The sequence below is a fragment of the Schistocerca nitens genome, chromosome 7, assembly GCF_023898315.1.
Source record: "Schistocerca nitens isolate TAMUIC-IGC-003100 chromosome 7, iqSchNite1.1, whole genome shotgun sequence".
Taxonomy (NCBI): domain Eukaryota; kingdom Metazoa; phylum Arthropoda; class Insecta; order Orthoptera; family Acrididae; genus Schistocerca; species Schistocerca nitens.
Window position 1 is genome coordinate 504,634,777 of NC_064620.1, and position 24,107 is coordinate 504,658,883.

Here is a 24,107-nt window from a genome sequence, read left to right on the forward strand (position 1 = left end):
CCTCCAGGCATTCTACAAAAAAAAAAAAAAAAAAAAAAATAAAGGCTTCGTAGCCAGAAAGGAGTCCCTATCAGTTCTGCTGTACACTAAATAATGAGGCAAATATGGCTCTCTTCTTTCTGTAACCCTATGTTCTTCCAATGGTGTAGCTAGGGACAGGAACAATTTGGGGTCATACTTCTCAGCACTGAATTTAACCTCCCCTATCTTACAGACTGCTGGGGCCATTCAGTATCCAGCGAAAGATAACTTGGTCTGCTTCATACTGGATCATCTGCCAAGATGCCACCCACTCGGGCCTGGGGCTCTCCCCTTGGATGCCACCCAGCCACAGTAAAGGCCCCCTGGCATGATGGCCATTGCACGGAGTCCTGATGCCCCAAGACGATGGGCTACTACTTCTTGACATAAGTGGGGAGTTTGCAGCTCAGACATCAGTAGTGCAATCACAGTGTGGTCAGAGGGCTACAAACAAATGGGTACATGATGGCCCCGCCACAATTGACTGGCTAACGGGCTGAATACTGGGTGCATCAAAATCCAGTATTGTCAAGGTGACAAAAGAGGACTGTGGACAACAGATGGAGATTATGCACCCAAAGGGAGTCCGCGGCCAAACAGCTGGATTTTGGGTGGAGTTGCAGAGCCGTGACAATAATAGGTGCAGATAACCATAAAGCATGATGGATATGTGATGCACTGCATAAGGTGTCCTTCCGCAAATGGCCTGCACTTTGGAAAAATTTGAGAAGTGTGGAGGTAAAACCCTAAAGGGGATCATAAAACTGAAGGCCAAAAAGTAAGAGATTCCTTTATGTCGCCTCTTACAACAGGCAGGAATACATGGGCGTATTGTAGGGGCTTTTGTTAATTATTTTCATCTATGAAGTAATAAACAATGAAGGAGTGAAAAACCAGTTAATTTATACCTTTGGAACAAGAATGAATAAAAAGTTACTCGATTATCCTTTTCCCTTTCGATGATATTGCTGTTAGCATGGGTCTCTGTATTTGGGTTGAAGAAATTGAAAACCATAATTAGGGCCAAGGCTCCAGTTCTGGCCACTTTCGTCTATTTGTGAATTTTTTAACTTCTTTTGTATACTGGCTAATGGGTCATTTCATGTCAATTCAACCAATTTGAGAAAATGTTCCAGCTCATAGTCTCAGATTTGGCTGTAATTTAGCACACCAATGCTACCAAGTGTGGAACACTCATGTACAAAATTTTAAGTACCCCTGCCAATTAGTTCCAGAATTATGGCTTGTGAAAGAAGGTGGCGTGAACCGGAAATTGCAACCCGCATCTGGCAATCTATCTTCAGACCCAACTTCAGGTCTTAATAACTTTGGAACTATTCTGCACAGTCCAGTGAAACTTCTACAACCCAGTAACATCCACTTACAGATCACACTCTGTGAATCAAAACACCAACATATTTCTGAGGGGAAATAAAAAATTCCAAAATGAGATTTAAAAAATGTAATACGTTAAAAGGTACATATTGTAGGTGCCCTCTTTGCCAAATATAATTCACTCAAAAATGGTATAAATTTTTTTGTGGTGAGCTAAATATGGCCTAAACACACACAGAACTCATCTTGCCCATATCAGTCACACAAACAGAGTTACATGCACACGAAAATACAAAAATTTGAAAAATTACCTGAAAAACATGGATTTTCTAAGTGTGGTAGCACGAAAGGGACAAGTGATATTCAAGCCAAATTTCAAACACTGCATAAGTAGACCATAATATAATATGTTGCAAAATTTCAACTTGTTATTGCGAGGCATTTGTGTAGAATAAAAGTTGACAGAGATGTATTTGGTTACGTTTCTTTTAACATGGTTTAGCAAGTAATAGTGATGATGCAGACAGCTTGTTTCAGATAAAGCTGCAGCAATTGTTGGGAACCATTAGGCAACAGAAAGTTAAACAATGGTAGTTTTCAGGGACAGAATGAGTCATTGTTAGGCCGGAATAACAAAGGAAACAAGCAACAATTACAGCTTACTAATATTTTTAAGATTCCAGTTCAGACTGGTCAGTACTGTTGTGGAAAGTCAGTATGGAGGCAGAAGAGTGTACTAGTGGTGCTTTTGTTCAAACAAGTTGCAGTACTGGTATAGCACAAGCATCTGAATGTCATAAAACACAGGGAATGAACTGGCTGACCATTTGGCTAGAGAGGTAGATGCTTGTCCCCATTTTCTGTCATGATTCCCGGTGCAGATAAGCGAATACACATCAAATCTCTCTTTGCCCAAAAGTAGAGTAACATCTGATGCACCAATGCTCTCAGTAATAAACTCTGCACAATCGAGGGGCCTACTGCTCTTTGACGTTCTTCCTTCCGCTCCACATGGAAGGAGGCCACAGTCTTATGCCATCTACACTTCAGTTATACTAGGCTCACCCATCGTTTCTCTTGCGTAACGAGCTACCCCCACAATGTGGCTATGGAGCTAGACTGACGGTATCCCACATATTGGTGAAATGTCCCCTTCTTTTGTCCTTCATATTAAGTATAGCCTTCCAGATTCTTTGTCTTTATTATTAGCAGGTGGTTAATGGATGGTGGAACTGGTCTTCAGTTTCTTACATGAAAGTGGTTTTTATTTTCATTTATAAGGTTTTGCTTTACTCCTGGAACCATGGAAGGGTGATTTTGGTTGGGACCTATCTTCATGTTTTGTGGGTATGGTTCCCATGACCTCTCCCCTCTTTTTTTTCCCGTTCTTAGATTTGACATACCATTTTGTGTAATCTACTCTGTGTGGTTGTAGCTTCCTCGCTGTATAGTTTGACTCCTCTGACTGGATCCACTCGCTTTTAGTGGACATCTCTGTCTTATGCAAGTAGTTTTTGTAGTGCAGGACTGATGAACTTGGCGTTTAGTCCCACAATGCCTCCATCAATCAGTCAAATCAATCATTCTTAAAATTATGGAACACCTTGTGTTCATCCCCCTGCTGGTTCGGGGGTTAGAATAGGCCCGCGGTATTCCTGCCTGTCGTAAGAGGCGACTAAAAGGAGTCTCAAATGTTTCGGCCTTATATGATGGTCCCATCTCGGGTTTGACCTCCATCTTTCTAAATTATTCCGAAGAGCGAGCCAATTGGGGAAGGGCGCCTTACATGGTGCACTGTATCCGTCATGCATTGAGACCTTTAGCCGGCTTTTTCGTCGTTGCAATAGTGTCCCGCCCATTTTCCATCTCTTGGGCGAGGATATGTCCCTGGGGTCGATTACCACACTGCACTCTGCAGTGTTGCTTTTAACTGCGACGACGACCTTGGACATTTTTGCACCTAAGATCCAGCACGGTAGCCAGTCCGTTGTGGTGGAGCCGCCATGTACCCTCTTGGTTGTAGCCCCCTGACAACACAGGAATCGCTCTACTGATGCCTGCGCCGTTAACTCCCCACGTATGCCAAGGCGTAGATGCCCATCTCCCTGGGGCATCGGGACTCCCGGCAATGGCCGTCCTGCCAGGTGGCTATTGCTGCGGCTGGGTGGCGCCCGTGGGGAGGGCCCTTGGTCGGAGTAGGTGGCATCAGGGCGGATGACCCGCAATGAAGCGTGGTACATCATCTCTCGCTGGTGGGCCTCCACCAGCAGTCTCTAAGCGATCGAGGTCTAACCTCAATGGAAAGAAATTTGATCAGAGATCATTTCCCTCCCTGGCCACTCCATGGGAGGAACGTATGGCAAAAGAAGGCAGTGGAGAATATTCACCCCGGTTCCTTGTGTGTACTCGAGTTGATGGGGAATCGTTTATGTCAACCAAGCCCCAGTTTTTTGTGGAGCATTTAGAGGACAAGTTCGGGGAGGTGGAGGGCTTGTCCAAAATGCGCTCTGGTTCAGTACTCATCAAAACAGCATCATCTGCCCAGTCACGGAGGTTGCTCAATTGTGACAAGTTGGGGGATGTTTCCGTTAGCATCACGCCGCATAAGAGTCTCAACATGGTCCAGGGTATTATATTCCACAGGGATCTTCTTCTGCAGACCGACGATGAACTACGAGCCAACCTAGAACGTCGAGGTGTTCACTTCGTCCGGCGCGTCCATCGGGGTCCGAGGGATAATCAGGTAGCCACCAGTGCCTTCATCTTGGCCTTCGAAGGTGATGTTTTACCCGAAAAGGTCAAGGTGATGGTTTACCGTTGTGATGTGAAGCCATATATCCCTCCTCCGATGCGGTGTTTTAAATGCTGGAAGTTCGGGCACATGTCATCTCGCTGTACTTCCAGCATCACGTGTCGGGATTGTGGACGTCCTTCGCATCCCGATACTCCATGTGCCCCGCCTCCTATCTGTGTTAACTGCGGAGAACACCATTCCCCCTGCTCGCCGGACTGTAGGATATTGCAGAAAGAAAGGAAGATAATGGAATATAAGACCCTGGACCGCCTGACCTACCCCGAGGCTAGACGGAAATATGAGAGACTCCATCCTGTGGCAATGACGTCAACCTACGGCGCTGCTGCAACGACGGTTCTCCCATCATCACGAATCGGCTCTAAGATCGGTCAGCATCCACCAGCCCCCTTGCTTGTGGGGGGCACTTCACAACCTGTTGCTCCTGCCCCATCTACTTCAGGAGCAACACCCCTCAAACCTTCGGGGTCATCAGTTCCCCCTTCCCAGCTGGAGAAGAGTAAGACTTCTTCGGCTACTCTCGCAAGGAAGGGGACCCTTGGGGACCTCCCTATGCAAGTTCCGACCAGCGGCACAGCAGACACCCGCAAGTGGCTCAAACAACCACCAGTCCCTGGTCGTAGGGCCTCACGGTCGTCCTCCGTCCCTGAGACTGACCCTGTGAAGCCCTCTAAGCCCCCCAAGCCTGAACCACCGAAGGCACAATGAGAGAAACAGAAACAGACCCAGAAGAAAGTCCCCAAGAATACCAACATTGCAGTGGCACCCGTCCCACCGCTTCCTACAAGCTCTGCCTCTGAGGACGAGGTGGAGATTCTGTCGTCCGCTGAGGACCTCGATCACGCCGGTCCCTCGGACGCAATGGATGGCATTTGCACGGGTGCTCCATCGGAGGCAGCAGGTGACCCAGCGGCGTAATCTGCCTTCCCAGTCCCGTCACGCCTTTCCCAGCCATGGCCAACACCATCCTCCAGTGGAACTGCAGCGGTTTCTTCCACCATCTAGCTGAGCTCCGCCAACTTATCAGCCTTCACCCTTTCTTCTGCATTGCTCTTCAGGAAACTTGGTTTCCAGCAATGCGAACCCCCGCCCTCCGTGGCTATCGGGGTTATTATAAGAACTGAGCAGCTTATGAAAGGGTGTCTGGTGGCGTCTGCATATATGTCCTTCACACTCTGCACAGCGAGTCTGTCCCTCTCCAAACACCTTTAGAGGCTGTCGCTGTTCGGGTGTGGACGCCACAGGCTGTTACCGTCTGCAGTCTTTACCTTCCACCGGATGGTGATGTCTCGCAGCATGTCCTGGCTGCACTGGTGGCCCATTGCTGCCACCTTTCTTGCTATTGGGCGACTTCAACGCCCATAACCCTCTGTGGGGTGGGTCAGTGGCAACGGGTCGCAGCGCCATCGTTGAGTATTTATTGTCGCAGCTCAATCTCTCACTGTTAAATGATGGTGCCTTCACACACTTCAGTGTGGCGCATGGCTCCGCCATTGACCTTTCAATCTGTAGCCCTCGCCTCTTACCGTCTGTCCAATGGAGTGTGCATGACGACCTGTGTGGTAGTGACCACTTTCCGATTTTTCTGTCAGTACCACAGCGTCACTCTTCTGGGCGCCCTAGCAGATGGGCTATGAATAAGGCTGACTGGGACTTGTTTTCCTCCACTGCCGTTATTGAGCCTCTCTCTAGTGATGACATTGATGCGGTGGTTCAATCGGTCACCACCGGCATCGTTACTGCCGCCGAATCTGCCATTCCCCGTTCTTCTGGGTCCCCTCGGCGGAGGGCTGTGCCTTGGTGGTCGCCTGAGATCGCTGAAGCGATTAAAGATCGCCGGCGGGTGCTCCAGCGTCACAAGCGACAGCCCTCCATAGACCACCTTATCGCCTTCAAACGGCTGCGTGCGCGGGCCCGCCTCCTTATCCACCAAGGCAAGTAGGAGTGCTGGGAGCGGTATGTGTCCACCATTGGCCTCCATGTCACTCCATCGCAGTTCTGGGCCAAGATTCGACGCGTCTACGGCTATCGGACCCCTGTCAGCGTCCCTGCGCTCTCACTGAATGGAGCAGTTTGTACTGACTCCGACGTCATTGCAAACCGCTTAGCAGAGCATTTTGCTATTAGTTCCACTTCTGCGAATTACCCCCAGGCCTTCTGCTCCATTAAAGAGCGGATGGAACGTCGGAGCCTTTCTTTTCGCACCCACGCTTCTGAATGTTACAATGCTCCATTCAGTGAGTGGGAATTTCACAGTGCCCTTGCCGCTTGCCCTGATACCGCTCCCGGGCCCGATCGCATCCACTGTCAGATGCTGAAACACCTTTCAGTGGTCTGCAAGCGACGCCTCCTCCACCTTTACAACCGTCTCTGGGTCGAGGGTGAGTTTCCGTCGCAATGGCGGGAAAGCATTGTCATCCCCGTTTTGAAACCAGGCAAGAGCCCTTTGGAGGTGGACAGCTACCGCCCCATTAGCCTCACCAACGTTCTTTGCAAGCTTCTCGAACGGATGGTGAGCCGGCGCTTGAATTGGGTACTGGAGTCTCGGGGCCTTCTGGCTCCGTCTCAGGGTGGGTTCCGTAAAGGCCGCTCCGCCGCCGACAATCTGGTGAGCCTGGAGTCGGCCATCCGTACTGCCTTTGCCCGCCGTCAGCATCTGGTCGCTGTCTTTTTCGACATGCGGAAGGCGTACGATACAACATGGCGTCATCACATCCTTTCTACGCTTCATGGATGGGGTCTTCGGGGCCCTCTGCCGATCTTTATCAGAAATTTTCTGTCGTATCGTACCTTCCGCGTGCAAGTCGCGGCCTCATATAGTTCCTCCCACGTCCAGGAGACCGGTGTGCCACAGGGTTCTGTTTTAAGTGTCTGCCTGTTTTTAATAGCCATTAACGGGCTCGCTGCGGCCGTGGGTAATTCAGTCTCCGCTTCCCAGTATGCTGTCGACTTCTGCCTTTACTACAGCTCTACTGGCATTGCAGCTGTTGAACGTCAGCTACAGGGCACTATCCGCAAGGTGCAGTCTTGGGCTGTAGCTCATGGGTTCCAGTTTTCGGCAGCCAAGACCTGCGTTATGCATTTCTGCCGGCAACGTACTGTCCACCCGGAGCCGCAGCTTTCTGTTAACGGCGAACTTCTTTCAGCGGTGGAATCTCACAGGTTTTTGGGGGTGGTTTTCGATGCCCAGTTGACTTGGCTGCCTCATATCCGGCAGCTCAAACAGGCGTGTTGGCGGCATCTCAATGCTCTGCGATGTTTGAGCCACACCCGCTGGGGCGCCGACCTCTCTACCCTGTTACGGCTCTACCAGGCGTTAATCCAGTCCCGTCTGGATTATGGGTGCCTGGTTTATGGCTCAGCATCCCCGTCTGCGTTGCGGGTGCTGGACCCAATTCTCCACAGTGGGATACGCCTTGCCACTGGTGCTTTCCACACCAGCCCTGTGGACAGCATACTAGTGGAGGCAGGTGTCCCTCCACTGCGGTTACGACGCCAACAATTCCTGGCTGCTTATGCTGCCCATGTTTTTAGCTTGCCCGGGCATCCAAATTACCGTGTGCTGTTCCCGCAGTCAGTCGTCCATCTGCCAGAACGTCGGCCCCGGTCGGGTTGTCCGATCGCCGTGCGCGTCAAGGAGCTTCTCTCCGGGCTTGGATTTTTCCCTGTTCCACCTCCTTTCCGGGCCACTTTGCGTACGCCCCCATGGTGTGTTCCTCGCCCTTACCTTCGGCTCGACTTGGCACAGGGCCCGAAGGACTCAGTCCCTCCAGAGGCCTTCCGCCGCCGCTTTTATTCCATCCTGGCCACGTATCAGGGCTCTGGAATTGTTTACACTGACGGTTCGATGGTTGCTGGTCGTGTCGGTTATGCGCTCACTCTAGGGGACCATTCCGAACAACGTTTCTTGGCGGCTGGCTGCAGCGTTTACACTGCTGAGCTGGTCGCCATCTTTCGAGCCCTACAGTATCTCCGCTCCTGCTCAGGTGAGTCCTTCGTTATCTGTAGCGGCTCCCTGAGCAGTTTACGAGCTCTCGACCAGTGTTTCCCTCGTTCCCGTCTGGTGATGGCTATCCAGGAGTCCCTGTCTACTCTTGACCGTTGCGGCCGCTCTGTGGTCTTTGTTTGGACCCCAGGCCATGTTGCGATCCCCGGGAATGAGAATGTTGACCACCTGGCGAAAGAGGCCACCAGTCAACCACCTCTGGAGATTGGCCTCCCGGCGACTGATTTGCGGGCACTATTACGCCGCAAACTTTTCGATTTATGGGACGCTGAATGGCGCAACCTGCCCGTACCAAACAAACTCCGTCGTATCAAGGCGTCGACGACTGTGTGGCGGTCGTCCATTCGGGTCTCCCGCCAGGAGTCTGTTGTCCTCTGCCGGCTGCGCATTGGGCACACTTGGCTGACACACGGCTACTTATTGCGCCGTGAGGACCCACCTCTGTGTCGCTGCGGCTCCGTTTTCTCTGTGGTGCACATTTTATTGGAGTGTCCGCTTTTAGCTGTGCTCAGGCAGACGTTCGCACTGCCTGACACGCTCCCTGCCCGTTTATCTGATGACCCTGCTATGGCTGGCTTAGTTTTAAGTTTTATTCAGGCAGGGGGTTTTCATCATTTAATCTGAGTGTTTGTGTTTTATTTTATTGTTTTGTGTTGATTCTGGCTTTTGGCCTACGGTTTTAAACTCGGTTTTTAATGTGTTCTCGGTGGTTGGCTTTTCCTTATTTTTGTTCCTATGGTCGGCCAACCACCGTCACACTCTGTGTGATTTAATTCGTTTTGCCTGGTCTTTATCTCCGTTTCTCTTGTTCTGTGTCGTCTGTGTTCTGTTCTGTTAATCGTTTTTATTCTCTGTGGGTGTTTTTAGGATTTGGAAAAAGGGACCGATGACCGTAGCAGTCTGGTCCCTTTAATCCCACAAACCAACCAACCAACCTTGTGTTCATCTTGCAACTTGTCAACTGTTGGGACTAGAATGCCTCCCACCAATGTGTCCCATTTACAAGAAGGAAAAGGCAATCGAAAAATATAAGACGTTTGATCATTTACCATAATCTGATGCTAAAAAATGAGTTAAGAATGTCTTATCCCTGTTATTATGATGACTAGTTTCGTGACAGCTGTGGAAAAATCCATGCACATTAACCTGTCGTCACACTGCAATGAAATCCCCTTGATCTGAGGCAGAGTCAACCATTTTATCATCTTCTGTCTCAGCATCAGGAACCTAGATCCTCCAGTCTCACCCATGGAAGCATTCCTTTTCTCTTGTTGCATATACTGCTGGGGGGGGGGGGGGGGGAGGCTCTAGGGATCTCTCCTCCTGAAACCAAATGGATTCAAAGACCGATACCAATCAGCAGCCAAAGTAACCATAGGCTGCGGGCTATAGAGCCGCTCGCTCATCCCAATCTTAACTTCAGTCACTTCCAGGAGGAGGAGGACAAATTGATGAGAAATCAAAGACTGATCCTGAGCCTTTGTTCCTGGACTAATGATGCAGGTAACTGCGATTGAAGACATAAACATGATTTGCTACTCCAACCTCATTGTCTTCCTCACCAGGGTGGTTATGCAGTGCAGTTGTAATGGTTACTACTGCCACCTCCCTCAGCATTGTGACTTCTGGACTCATGGTGATGTAAGGAAATAAAATTCTGTGTTGCTTAATATGATGCAGCAACTCCCCAACCTTTCCTCCTCCTGCTCCTCCTCCTCAGGAATTTTAATATGTGTAACCCACTGTGGGAGAACTCCACAGACATTTTGGTATGGGTTTCCTCAGTGAACAGTTTTGCTTAATGATTTTCTGCGACAGATTCCCTGGCAATTACAGTGCGCATGTTCAGTTTTCAACCATTGCTCTTATGCTTTACCCACCCAGTGTAAGTCACTGTATTACAGTATCCATAGTGGTCCTTCTGACAGTGATCACTTTCCTGGGTCCTGTCACTCTCATTCCAACCTGGGTTTTCATTTCTGACTTGAATATTTTGACGATACTGTGTCAAAGGTAGGTCAGTTGAGTTATGGGTGCCTCCTGCTGCTTGCTGAGTCCCAGGGGACACTCAACTGTCTGCCGGCCATGTCTTTTTCTTTTATCTTATTTTATTTTTATCTGTATCTTTTTGATCTTTGCTATGCTTTTAGCCTTTCCTCTTTTACGTGATTGACTTCCCCTCCAACGATATAACAGGATATTGTTTATTTCATCACGGTTTCACTCCTGCTTCACATCACCTAAAGTGGTGGCAACATTACCTTTTTAGGGTTTGTTTTATGAGCAAGGGGTTGGTGACCTAGCCGGGTCCCTTAACCTCTATGCAACCAACCCAACTGTATGATCCTGCAGAGGGCTTTTTTGCATTTCACAACCACAGACTGCACTTCATCAATGTGGGATACAGATTTGCCAGTACCAGAGGCTTTTGATAATTCACCCAGTTATGATTGAATAGTAGAATATTTCATTGATAGATAGCAGAGTGTACATTCACCTGAAACCAGACAATAACGTATAAAACGTGACAGTATAAAGCATCCCCACCTCTCCCGAGAGATGTGGCACTATAGGTAAGACACCAGACACACATTTGGGAGGACTATTGAAATCCCCATCTGGATATCCAGATTTATGTTTACTGTTGTTTCCCAAATTAATTAGCGTAGATGCTGTGATGGGTCCTATAAAGAGAAGATGGCCGATTCCCTTCCGTGTCAGGGCTTGTGTTCTGCCTCTAATAACTTCATCAGTAACAGAATGTCAAATCCTTACCTTCTCTCATTATAAGTTCCCCAGTAGTTACAAAAGAAGCGAGCTTGACATAAACCAGCTGTATAAGAAAGTCCTTGGGTCAAATGTTTAACCTGGCCTGTACATTGTAAACCAAAATTCCTTAGTTTCTGTGTACATCTACAAGCCTCCTTACAGTGTGTGATGGAAGTACTCCTGGCATTACTATCACCTAGGTAATCTGAATATAAGGTGTATGGTAAGGCAATGAATCTCTTTAATTTCAATTCTTCATTTGTATGGCCATAGTGTCCGTAGTTGCTTTATAATTCTTGAGGGTATTTTTGGTCTGTCGTTGCAACTACAAAAATGCGTGATTTTTTTTTTTTCACCAGATGCTTTTCACTTTATTGAGGTAAAGCATCATCAGTGGGCTGTAATTAAGTTATTTACATTTTGATTTGCTTTTTAGATTGAAAAACAATTCGTTAAGAATAGGTAGATACGTACTTAATGGTGATTTTTCGGCTGATTTCTCGCTTACATTGGGAAATGCGGTCTGCTAGCACATTTAAATTCATTTTGTCACAAGTCTTGGGGAGCAGACAGGTTGTGCCTACTATGGTTTTAATGTGGTTCTGGCTAGATTTTGGGTGCATGGTACACAGGTCAGTGAGATCTATGTATTTTGTGACAGATATGGCAGAACTTCACGGTTATGTGAACAGTCCAATGTGCTTCTTCAATTTTCAGTAATTTCACAGGGAAGGCTGGCTAAACCAGCTCAGTTTGTAAGCCACATTTCTCTGAGTTGTTTAACCCTTTATTCTGTTACTGTATCACTTAACAGCTGTTATTGATGGACACAAAATGTTTATTACATTTTGAGAAGATTTTCTTGCACCTTGAATTGTTACTTTCAGTAGAAAGCTCAAAATTCAAATATTATATATAAGGTGTACAACTTTGCTTCCGCCATTTTTCCCCAACATTTGAGGCTTTAATGAAACAAATTGGGTATACATGTATCATTCAAAGTATTTTCCATTGTTGGCAACTACTTTCTCCCATCTTTCGGGCAGTGTACGAATCCTGCGTTGAAAAAATTGTTCATCGTTTGAAGCGATCCACGAATCGATCCAATAGGTGACTTCTTCATGAGATTTGAAGTGTTTGTCAGCCAGGCCATGCGCCATTGATCTAAACAGGTGATAGTCAGAGGGAGCAATGCCTGGAAAATACAGCGGGTGGGGTAAGACTTCCCATTTTAACGCTTCCAAGTACATTTTGACCTCTTTCGCAATGTGGGGTCGAGCGTTGTCATGCTACAAAATCCCTTTATCGTGCCTCTTGCTGTATTGCGGCCGTTTGTGTTTTAATTCTCTGCTCAGATGCATTAATTGCGTTCGATAACGAGCACCTGTGATTGTTTCACTTGGTTTTGACACCTGATAGTACACGACGCCAAGCGGGTCGCACCAAATGCAGAGCATGATCTTGGAGCCATGATTGTTTGCATTTAGGGTTATTCTAATGAACCCATTTTTCATCCCCAGTCACAATGCGATGCAGAAATCCCTTCCATTTTTGCCTCTGAAGCAACTGTTCACAAACACACACATGCCGTTCAACGTCTCTTGGTATCAGCTCACACGGGACCCAAGTTCCTTCTTTCTGAATCATGCCCATAGCCTTGAGACGTTTTGAAATGGCTTGCTGTGTCACTCCTACTAATCGTGCCAATTCTTCTTGAGTTTGACTTGAGTCTTCACTCAGCAATGTCTCCAATTCTGCATCTTTGAAAACATCCTCTCTTCCACCACTATGCCACTCTACGACGTTAAAATCACCGTTCTTGAAGCGTTGAAACCGTTCACGACATGTTCTTTCACTAATAGTGTTCTTACCATATGTACTTTAGGGCATTCGATGAGACTCAGCCGCTGTTCTCTTCATATTGAAACAAAACAGTAACACCTCCCGCAAATGACAAGAATTAGGCTCGTAAACTGACATTTTCAATCAAGAACAACTTTATAATGCAGACACAAATCAACTAATGTTTGAATGAGGTTATATTGACTGAGGTCCAAGCTAACTGCCTGATGTCTGCGATCTGTTTCTTTTGACCACTACTTACCGTTGTCGCCACCTATCGGAAAACGGCGGAAGCAAAGTTGTATACCCTGTAATGATGATGATGGTGATGATGTCGCTGTGAGAGTAAATCTGTGATTCGGTCTGCAGTTGGTAAAATGTTTAATTTTTTTGCCAGTTAATGATTATAAGCATTGCCTTTATATGTGATGAAATAAAGCTTTATTGTGATTCACATTTCGATTAGGTCCTCTTCTAACTGATAGTGTTATCCATATCACAGGACAAAATAACATGAAAGTACTCTACTTAGTAAACCACATTCATATTCAGTCTAATCTTTAGATGGAAGATAGCTTTACCAGCTCCTCCATATAGACTTTTAATGTTGACATTTGTGTTTCTCAATTTCAGGAAAAAAGTGGATGCAAACCCAGATGAAGGATTTGTGTTTTCTGATGAAATATGGAAGAAGTACTATACAACTTCCAAAATACTCAACAACACTTTCAGATCAATTGTAGAATTTTGTTCTGAAGGTGATACCAGCAGTGAGACAGTACAGGCTGCTAAGAGGGCTCAGAATTTAAGACAGCTATGTATAGTGTATAAAAAGAAAATTAAATGGGTAAATATAAGCTTTCAAAATTTTGAGTAAAAAGAGAATGATACTTATGAGTGACAGAACGTAGATTAACTTATTAAAAATTATTTGTTTCAGAAAAATCCAACTGAGCGCAGGTACCTCAACGTACTCCACCCTGTTGCGAAGTGTCCTGAAAAATCTCTTCTGGATGCTGTGCAGCATGAGGTCTATTGTTACTTGTACGACAAATTGACTCATTCCAATGCTAGATACCCTCTTACAAAAGAAGAACATTCGCTCTTCAGTGTAAGTACTAATTGCTTATTGTCTTCAATAATTTGACTTTCAAAAGTTTCTATAAATTAGAAATTAAATATCCAAGGACAGGGAATGATGGAAGGTTATTACCAATTCTCTCTTTAATGGAAATACCACAATTTTTTTTTAAAAAAATGTCGGATACAGAAGTTTGAAAATTAGCTTCTGCTATTATGAGGCACCTTTGTCATTTTACAAAGTCAAAAAAAGGAGGTTATCAAGAATTTTGTGCATGCTGCCATTGAAATGGGTTTCTGTTTTTAATTCTGGAAGAAAAATATCAGAGATAACATTGAACTATCCAAACCAATCACACAATCACACGCACTATTATGTACGAATGTCAATGTTTGGACAGGGGCTCCTCAGTAATCTCTGAATGTTTTTTACCTTTGCATACACCCCCCCCCCCCCCCCCCCCCAACATGTGACAACTATCTAAGTTCATCCAAACCACCACTGCTTTCTTTTCTACAAAGTAATTTCAGTTTCTGGTTCTGTAGGACTATAACTATCTAATTTGTTTGCCACTGAAGAATTTCCAGTCTCTAACATAGTGCTTTAGTTGTTTCCAACCGTATGTGTGCAGCTGCTGAATGTCCTACTGCGTGACTTTCTCCTCAGGAGGTATGCATGCCGTTTGTCTGCCGTGCATGGCCACTCCTCCTATGCCTCATTCTTTGATGATTCCTTAGATCATCAGTATGGGGCTCATCCCTCTTCTCTGTTACCTCCTGGAGCCCGCTTTTGCCACTTGCTATGGCGGCTTAACTTCACACTACCTGCAACTTTCTCAGTGAGTGTGAACCCTTCACCACCTTGGCTTTGAGAAGCGGCCCCTGTTAACCTTGGCCTTCATTCGCTTCCTAAGGACACTACTCCAGCCTCGGTCTATCACCATCAGTTTCACGACCTTTGCATGGAACTTAGCTATAGTACCTTTGTATACACTGATGGCTCTCGGACTGACCTTGGGGTCGGGTGTGCCATCGTCATTGGCACCCGTGTCTTTCGATATTAGCTTCCGGCGCACATCTTAGTATTTACAGCCGAGCTTTTCGCCTTGTTTCAGGCCAAGGAGTACATCTGGCGACACAACCTGTCCAATTGTGTCCTCTGCTCAGACTCACTCAGCGCTCTCCAAAGTCTGTGTGCTGTACACTGCTCATCCCTTAGTGCAGCAGGTCCAGGAAAACTTTCACTTCCTCATTCTTGGTGGAGCCAATGTCACGTTTCTGTGGGTCCGTGGTCATGTCGGTCTGCCAGGAAACGAGGATGCTGACACTGCTGCCAAGGCTGCAGTCCTCTTACCTCAGCCCGCGAGTACCTCTATTCCTTCCTATGATCTCTGCATTGCCGTCTGTTAGGAGGTAGTGTCTCTTTGGCACCGCCAATGGTCCTCCCTTCACGGGAATAAGCTTCGGCCTGTTAAGCCTCTCCCAGTGCCTTGGACGACCTCCTCTTGGCCCTCCCGCTGGGAGGAGATTATTTTTACTCAGCAGCGTATTTGGCACTGCCTTTTTAGTCATTGTCATTTGCTCAGTGGCGCTGCCCCACCACTTTGTATGTCAGTGGTCCACCACTTCCTGCTGGAATGCCTCTTTCTTACCAATTTACGTTCCAGCTTGGGTTTGCCATCTGATTTATCAGCCGTTTTAGCGAATGACAGGCGGACTGTCGACCGTGTTTTACTCTTTATCAGCCGAAGCAATATGGCAAAGGCCATTTAATTTTTAGCTTTGGGCCTCCATTTTCTTTCCCCGTGCTTTTTTAGCTGTCTCCTATTCTGTCCATTGGGACTGACATATAGTTGTTTCCCTCATCTCTGTGTTTGTGTTCTATAGTTTTGACTTGGGCGCATATGACCCCAGTTTTTTTTTTGCGACCAAAAACAAAACAAAACAAACGTGTGCACTAGTTAATTGTTCATCTAAATGTTTAATCATTATTTTTGATATTACATGATGTTAATGCATTATTTGTTGATGACTTCAGTTGCCACATGTTATATACCTCCGTAGTAAGCAGCAAAACATTCCACGCCATTCCCATCACCTGCGTGGTGTGTGGTCAGTAGTACAGAATATTTTTTGGACTTTAAACTATGTTTACACTAATGTGATTCCAAACATTTACTTAACGGATGTTACCTTCAGTCCTGCCAACAAAAATAAGAAATCTTTGTAATGTTAAAGATGATCTAGGTCTCCAAAAGCCAAGTGCGCACAGTATTCCATGTAAATGTAGCATATCTCACATGGAGCAGACGCAAGGAACATCAGTGACACACCTGCCTTAAAAAAAAACCACAAGCAAATCAACTGTCATCAAGCACTGTTTTGAGTATGTCATGAAATGAAATGCAATGAGAGCAGTATCACGATGCAGATGCTTAGTTTTTGGAACAACTTAATTGAGGAGTCTGTTAAACTAAAGGTGTTCGAAGGTCCAATAGGGCTAGAGGTTGGCATTTCACTTTATTAATAACTCATAGGCTGTCACATCCAGCAGAGCTGGGAAACTTTGGTTGGCGTACGCTGATATTGTTGTTTCTATATTATTTCTGTGATAACTTCATCTTCTGGTTATGATCACGTACAGGCACCATCTGCTTCCCAATATTTGTAAATAATATGCATGTGGCTTACAGTAGTCAAAATTAACTAGCAACTGGCACTGTTCTGTGCATCTGATTGGATTGGCTGTTCCAAGGAAGCTTTTAATATCAACCAAGGCCAAGTGCACAAGAAATGCACATATGAAACAAGATTTTTTAATATATATATTACAATACAGAGTTAAAGATTAATATTTCTATTATTTTCCCCATTCCCTTAAATGGCACAACATGCATATACTATATTTATAGATTTATTTATTCCTATTCAAGAATTCATCTATGGTATAGAAGGACTTGTCAAGGAGATATAATTTCAATTTATTTTTGAAGCTATTACTGCTGTCAGACATTTTATTTCATCTGGTAATTTGTCAAAAATTTTTATAGCAGCATATTTAAACCCCTTTCTGTGCCAAAGATAGGTTGAGTAAAGGATAGTGTAAGTCTTTCTTTTTTCTAGTATTATAATCATGAATGTCACTGTTGTTTTTAAAACTGGTCCATGTTGTTGAGAACAAATTTAATTAGTGAGTAAATGTACTGGCCTACAAGATGTGCGACTATGAACCCCACGCATTATTCTAACCACATTCTTTTGAGTGGTGAATACTTTTTGTCTAAATGTTGAGTTACCCCAAAATATTATTCTGTATGACGTCAGAGAGTGAAAGTATGTAAAGTATGTTAGCTTACTAATTTCTATATCCTCAAAATTGGCAATTATCCTGATTGCAAAAGTTGCTGAACCTAGTCACTTTAGAATATCCAAAATATGAATTTTCCAATTACGATTCTCATCCATATGTGCACCCAAAAACTTAGTATGCTCTACCCCATCTACTGACTCCCGTTGATATGTTATATTTATTGAAGGAGCTGTACATTTTGCAGCAGAAAATTGTATGTACTGTGTTTTTTCAAAGTTTAGAGCAAGCCCATTTGCATAAAACCAATTAATGTCTTTTCCAAAGACCTTATTTGTATCATTTCCAATTTGAGTTTCTTTTACTTGATTAATAATGATGCTTGTATCATCAGTAAACAGTGTCAGTACAGCTTCTTGTTTCAGATAGGAAGGGAGGTCGTTCACATATATCAAGAATAGAAGGGGACCCATGATTGAACCCTGTGGAACACCTAATGTAATTTCACCCTAGTTAGATGAAGTGGCAAACTTATTTAAATCACTTGACCCATATAAGGAAACTTTTTGCTTCCTGTTCTGTAGGTATGACTTAAACCACTCATATGCTATTCCATTTAGACCATAGAATTGTAATTTCTGCAGCATAATGTCATGGTTCACACAATCAAATGCTTTGGACAAGTCACAGAAAGTTCCTATTGCTGACATTTTACTATTTAAAGACTCTATTATGTGGACAGTGAAATTGTATATTGCTGTCTCAGTGGAACAAGATTTTTGAAATCTGAACTGTGATTTACTAGGTATCCCATTACTCTTGAGATGGCTTACCACTCTTGAGTACATTACTTTCTCTAAGATTTTTGAAAATGCTGTAAGCAACGATACTGGCCGATAATTATTGACATCCGTGGTGTCCTCCTTTCTGTAGCGAGGCCTGTCTGGGAAAATACCTTGAGTTAGTGATGCATTACATATGTGACTCAGAACATCAGCTGTAATTGCTCCACATTGTTTTAATATCGTATTAGAGATGTCATCTACTCCAACAGAACATTTATTTTTCAAAGAATCAATAATTTAACTTATTTCACAAGAGGTTGTTAGGTGGAACTTAATCTGACTCATTTTTTTCAAAACAGGCTCTTGCATGTACTACCTAGCTTTTTCTTTTGAACTGTTCTCACCAATTTTTTCTCCTACACTTAAGAAATGGTTGTTAAATACATTAGCTACTTGTGTACTGTTGGTTAGGATGGTCTCGTTCTCTTTAATAGTTATACTTCCTGCCCCAGTGGTTACTTTTCCTGTCTCTCTTCTAACAACATTCCATATTGATTTTATTTTATTGCCGGAGTTGTTAATTTCTTCTCTAACATACAAATTTCATGATTTCCTCACAACTTTTCTCAGTATGTTACAATAATATTTATAGTGTAAAACTACTTCTGGATCTTTAGTAGTTGTTGCTGTGGTGTCACCGCCAGACACCACACTTGCTAGGTGGTAGCCTTTAAATCGGCCGCGGTCCGCTAGTATACGTCGGACCCGCGTGTTGCCACTGTCAGTGATTGCAGACCGAGCGGCGCCACACAGCAGGTCTAGAGAGACGTCCTAGCACTCGCCCCAGTTGTACAGCAGACTTTGCCAGAGATGGATCACTGACAAATACGCTCTCATTTGCCGAGACTATAGTTAGCATAGCCTTCAGCTACGTCATTTGCTACGACCTAGCAAGGTGCCATTACCAGTTTATATTGAGATTGTAATTAATGTATCAACAAGAGCGATGTTCTCCAATTATGGATTAAAGTTAAGTATTCCAAGAGCTTCGTACTTTATTTATTAGACTCAACTCCTTTAATTGTTCCAGACCTCACGCCAGTCTACGTGAGCTTAAACGCGTGCATTTCGGCCTCCTCTAGCAACACGGTGTTGGCTCTTCTGCCAACACATCAGTTGCTGTCTCATACCGTTTTCTTTTTCTTTCTGACCACTTTTTAATACCTGTAGTAATCCAAGGTTTCTTTGAAAAGTGTGTGGTGTTACATTTAGTAATTTTCTTTGGGAAACAATGTTCAAAAGGGATATAAATTTATCAAGAAATGTGTTGCATTCATCATTAGCATTTGGATCAGTATATACATCTCCACAATTAACATTTCTTCAGCATTCTGTGAAGTGCTATATAGATGAGGAGTTGAGTGACCTAACACTTTTACTTAATGGTTTCCAAACTGTACACCCTGTTAGATTTTGTAAGTTAATCAGTTATGCATCATCGTCTCACAATACATTTACCACAGGGAAAGCATGTGTTTGTTTTACATACTCTTTCTGTACAAATACATTATCTATTAGTGTGCTACTGTCTTGAGCTATATGTGTAGGGAAATTGATCACTGATTCTAAGTTATATGTTGTTAATAACATTTCTAATCCACTTTTCCTATCGGAATTATCTAGAAACTTTACACTGAAATCACCACAGATTAATAACTTCTTCTTTTTGTCTGACAGACAGCATAATAGGTGCATTTATGAACAGCTCCCAGTCTCCCAATGGGGACCTCTACACTGTTGCTAATATCAATACTACATTATCTAGCTGAAGTTCACATGCACAAACCTCAAAGTGCTGATCAACACAAAATTTGCTTACTTCTACAGTTTTGCATTTGTACCCTTGTTTTATGAAAATAGCAACTCCTCCTTTATCCATCCTAGATCTAAAAGTGTAAGATGCTAAATTATACCCACTTACACTGACACTATCGATGCCCACAGTTACATGGTGTTCAAACAGAGTATATCAATCTCATTCTTATTTTTGAGATCATCTAAACACACTAATAGCTCATCTACTTTATTTTTTATTCCCCTGATATTTTGATGAAATAAGTTGATACTGCCCTTAGCTTTACCCCTATTTACTGTACATGAAGTTTCTTTTATTCTATTTATCTTGATTGTCATCTGTCTGGACTTCGGCTTTAACCTAAAAAACCTGTCTGCCTGAACCCATTAACCACACGGATCACCCCTTTGTGTGACTGTGGACCCCCTTACAGTTTCTGCCTATAGAGAAGCTAACTTATTTTTCCTCATCCTATTCAGGTGCAGGCCATGTATAGTGTATCCCCACCTACCAATAGCATTTACTGGAACAACACGTATGTGAGATTTTGCTGGTGTCCGGAGCATCCTGTTCAGCTGAGTGTTAAAATGCCTTACAGCAGTGTTTACCCAGGGCCGATCATGGCGCTGAAAGACCTCCACAAACCCCACATTTGTGTGCTCAGTTTCTGCTCCTATTTTATCCAGGTCACTCCTAATACTGTATCTTGGATTCATAGCCAGGCTGTTCCCTGCACCCCCAACTATAATTACCTGATCCTCCTCCTCAAAGTCCCTTTATAGCTGACCTAAGGTAGAAGAAATCTGGTACAAAAACTTATTGATGAGAACAGCTGTCTTCCAACATTTTGGAAACAACTGACTGTGCTATTCGCAATTAACGAATTGTCAAAATAAGGTAAAACAATCAACCTTAGCGAAGTTGCGGAAAAACATGATTAAAATTGATGAAATAAGTGATCCGATGACAAAGAAGAGTTCTCATTAGCCTGTTAGCTGCTGTTTTGAAAAATAGTCCAGGGTGTGAAATTCTTGACAAGGAAAATATTTCTGAATGGTTAGACGTTGACCACACAAAGCAAGGTGCTATTGTACGAGGGAAATCCGAGGAGGCGAATGACAGTGTTGGAGATGACAACATTCCCTAGTTCCAGAAACAGTAATCAGTCATGTATCAGCACTTCAGTGGGTCGAAGGGTTACTGGACTACCTGGAACAACAAGAAGATGCTCCCCTTTCTGACAAGTTTGCATTGCGTAAAATTTGTGATGCGATGTCTAAAAGACAAGTTACCTCACTGAGACAGATATCAATGCAGGACTGGTTTGTTTCAAAGTAGTGTAGTGTGATATGAAATTGACGTGTACAGTATTCTTTGTAAGTACAGTATTATCATATGTAATATGATGAATAAAGTAGAATTTATTATAAACATTAGTTAAGTGATTTTAATTATGACATTGTTATTAATTTTGGTTTTTGAACAACTCTAATACATTACCACGTACTTCAATTGTGGGTTATCCACGGAATTCAGCTATCTGTCATTTTCAAGTCCCCAATTACCGTGGGTAATCAAGAGTACAATGTGTACACTTAAAAAGTAATTTTCTACCTTTTGCATCTTACACCGTGTTTTAAAAGCCCTCAGAAAAATGTAAAAGTGGGGTTCTGCATCAGAACACTTCCGGTTGAAACTTCTCTGTATTGCCAAGTGACCACACTTCTGATTGCTAACATTTTGGCCAGTTTGCTGTAGCAGTAGAAAACCATGGCCTTAAATTCCAGTAAGGGCAACATAGGTTGTGATATATCGTGGACATGGATACTGAAGCGGAGTTACAGTCCTTCAAGCCATACTTCTGTATAAGCCATTCAGGTAATCGCCCCACTTGGAGCATCAATTTCCCAGTATTTTTAAAAGAAAAGGAAATCCAAGGAATTAAAGAGACCAAGAGAATTTTTTCGTACTGGAGAAAAAAGAATGCAAGACACTATGACCTCCTGTTTTCTCAACTTCTGTTGCTGCCAATCTAAAAAAAAATATAGTTGTAGTCAGTTCTGCCATACAAAAACAGACAGTAGATATTAGCAAGAGTACATGTACATATAATAATGACCATGCTTCTAGATATGCAGCTACTTCTAAACCATTTCCAGCAGAGGTCACTACCAAGCTGCAGAAGCAACCTTCAACTGCAAAGGTAGACACACAAAGCAGTTTAACCTTATCCAAATAGCTTATATCACAACCATAAGTGGCAAAATCCACACGGTCAAAATCCAAAGAAACGTGTCAGAAAACTATCAGATAACAAGAGGGCAGTGTTATGTGATGAAGATAATACTGAAATGGAACTGGATGCATATGATGACAAGCCGAAAGAAAACTCTCCTCTGATGATGACTTCTATATTGTGAAGAAGCGTAAATGTTTTAAGAAGTAAAGCTGTTAAAGCTTGTTTTGTTCGTACAAGAAACTCGTCTCAAACATTCGGACAAACCTGTGTTTATGGCTTACATCACCCATTGGAAGGATGATACAGATGATGAGACGACAAAGAATGGAATGGCGGTATTTGTCCACTGTACATGCCGTTGTGTATGTGTCAACTCTCATCACTCAATTTCCAATGTAGCATTCAATTTAATGCAACATTAAGGCTAACAGTGCACTCCCGGTATCTTCCACCTCAGGAAAATGTGGATAATGTGGTCTCTAAGATCATCATCTAAGAACTCCTGCATCTCTTTCTCCTCCTCAGAAACTTCAGTATGCATCACAATCAGTGGGCCTGTACATACACCTGTCCTAAGGGTTGAGTAATGGAGATGTTCCATCTTGTTGAATGATGTCTGCTTCCTCAGTTCAGAGGAAGTAACACATTTCAGCACTGCAAATGAATAATCCACAGTCATTGATGTGTCACTTTGCTTTCCTGCACTAGTTGATATTGTCCTTTGAGAAGTGACAGAGAGGTTGCATGCTAGTAACCATTTTCCCTTTTGGATCTATTTGCCAGCTAAATCAGCAGGTGCCACCAAACTGCCTAAGTGAATGTTTAAAAAAGCCAACTGGATACAGCACAGCAACCTGGCTGTATTCTAACATCAATTGAGCATGCAGGACATGATAGAATATGTGATTACCACCACTCAAAAGGCTGCAGCTACCTCTTTCTTGACGTCGCCTGTTAAACCAGGCAGAGGACCAGTCCCATGGTGGAGCAAGAAATGCCATCCATCTCGTGACAGTCTTGAAGCCTTTCATGTTGCTTGGGCAAATGTTTAGTGCGTGGTCAGTCAGAGCAAAAAGCAGTCATGGAAATAATTAGTGCAGTCTGTTAACCCATTCACACCCCAAGAAGAAGGGGATGAGAAGAGTTAGTAGGAAAGATAATGCATCTTCTACAGTAGCCATAGGGACAATGATACTGTAATCACTACATCTGAAGCTGTAGCCCATACAGTGGCAACATACTTTCAAGCAAATTACGTGTAATGTCCACACCACATTCCAATGCAAACAGGAATTAGCTGACAGGACATGATTGGACTTAAGCTTCAGTAACATTTCAGGGTACAGCAGTCTCTTGGATATGGAGGTTTTACAGCATGCACTGTCTGCAGCTCACAGTGCAACACCAGGACCAAAGTTCGCTACAATATGTTGCGATATTTGAATATTCATTTCAAGAACTGTCTCCTCACACTTTTTAACTGAATCTGGTCTGAGGGTCAATACCCTGATTCTTGGACATTTGCAATTATGATTCCCTCTCTTGAAATCTGGGAAGGATCACATCAGCCTAAATAGTTTTTACAGCCTAGTATTTTGCAATGGTACACAGAATTCACTTAAACAAATTATGAACAACTTCTTAGTATCAATTCTAGAAACCAGAAAGCTTAATAGTAGTGATGGAGTAACAATTCTAACTTACTTCTGCAGGAGGTTGAGCAGATACAACAACACACACACAGAATTAGTATGTCACAGTGAAGTCTTTGAGGTAGAATACTTAGCTTTAGAAATGATCCCTGTACACATAGATGACATTTATTTGTTACTGTCGGTGTCATTTAACAGTTAGTGCATGGTTCTACACAGAATGAAAATCTTACATCAAGATACAGCTGACTATAACATTGATACACTGTTCTGATTTTTAATAAAACTCGCACTGCTGGATCTGGTGTAACACAATGCTGTCATCGTAAGCAATAATTGCAGACTGCACTGACTGGCACTGCACTTATGTCAGCAGTGGTGACGTATAAAACGTCTTAGGATGT

General features: G+C 43.7%; 1 protein-coding gene across 1 annotated transcript in view; it reads left to right on the forward strand.

Annotated features, from left to right (window-relative positions):
• Positions 1-24,107, forward strand: part of LOC126194869 (little elongation complex subunit 2-like) — a 221,481-nt gene that overhangs the window by 15,748 nt on the left and 181,626 nt on the right. The window contains exons 2-3 of the mRNA XM_049933213.1: positions 13,419-13,632; positions 13,726-13,896. Of these exons, the coding sequence (XP_049789170.1) occupies positions 13,419-13,632; positions 13,726-13,896 (385 nt within the window). The remainder of the gene's footprint in view (positions 1-13,418; positions 13,633-13,725; positions 13,897-24,107) is intronic.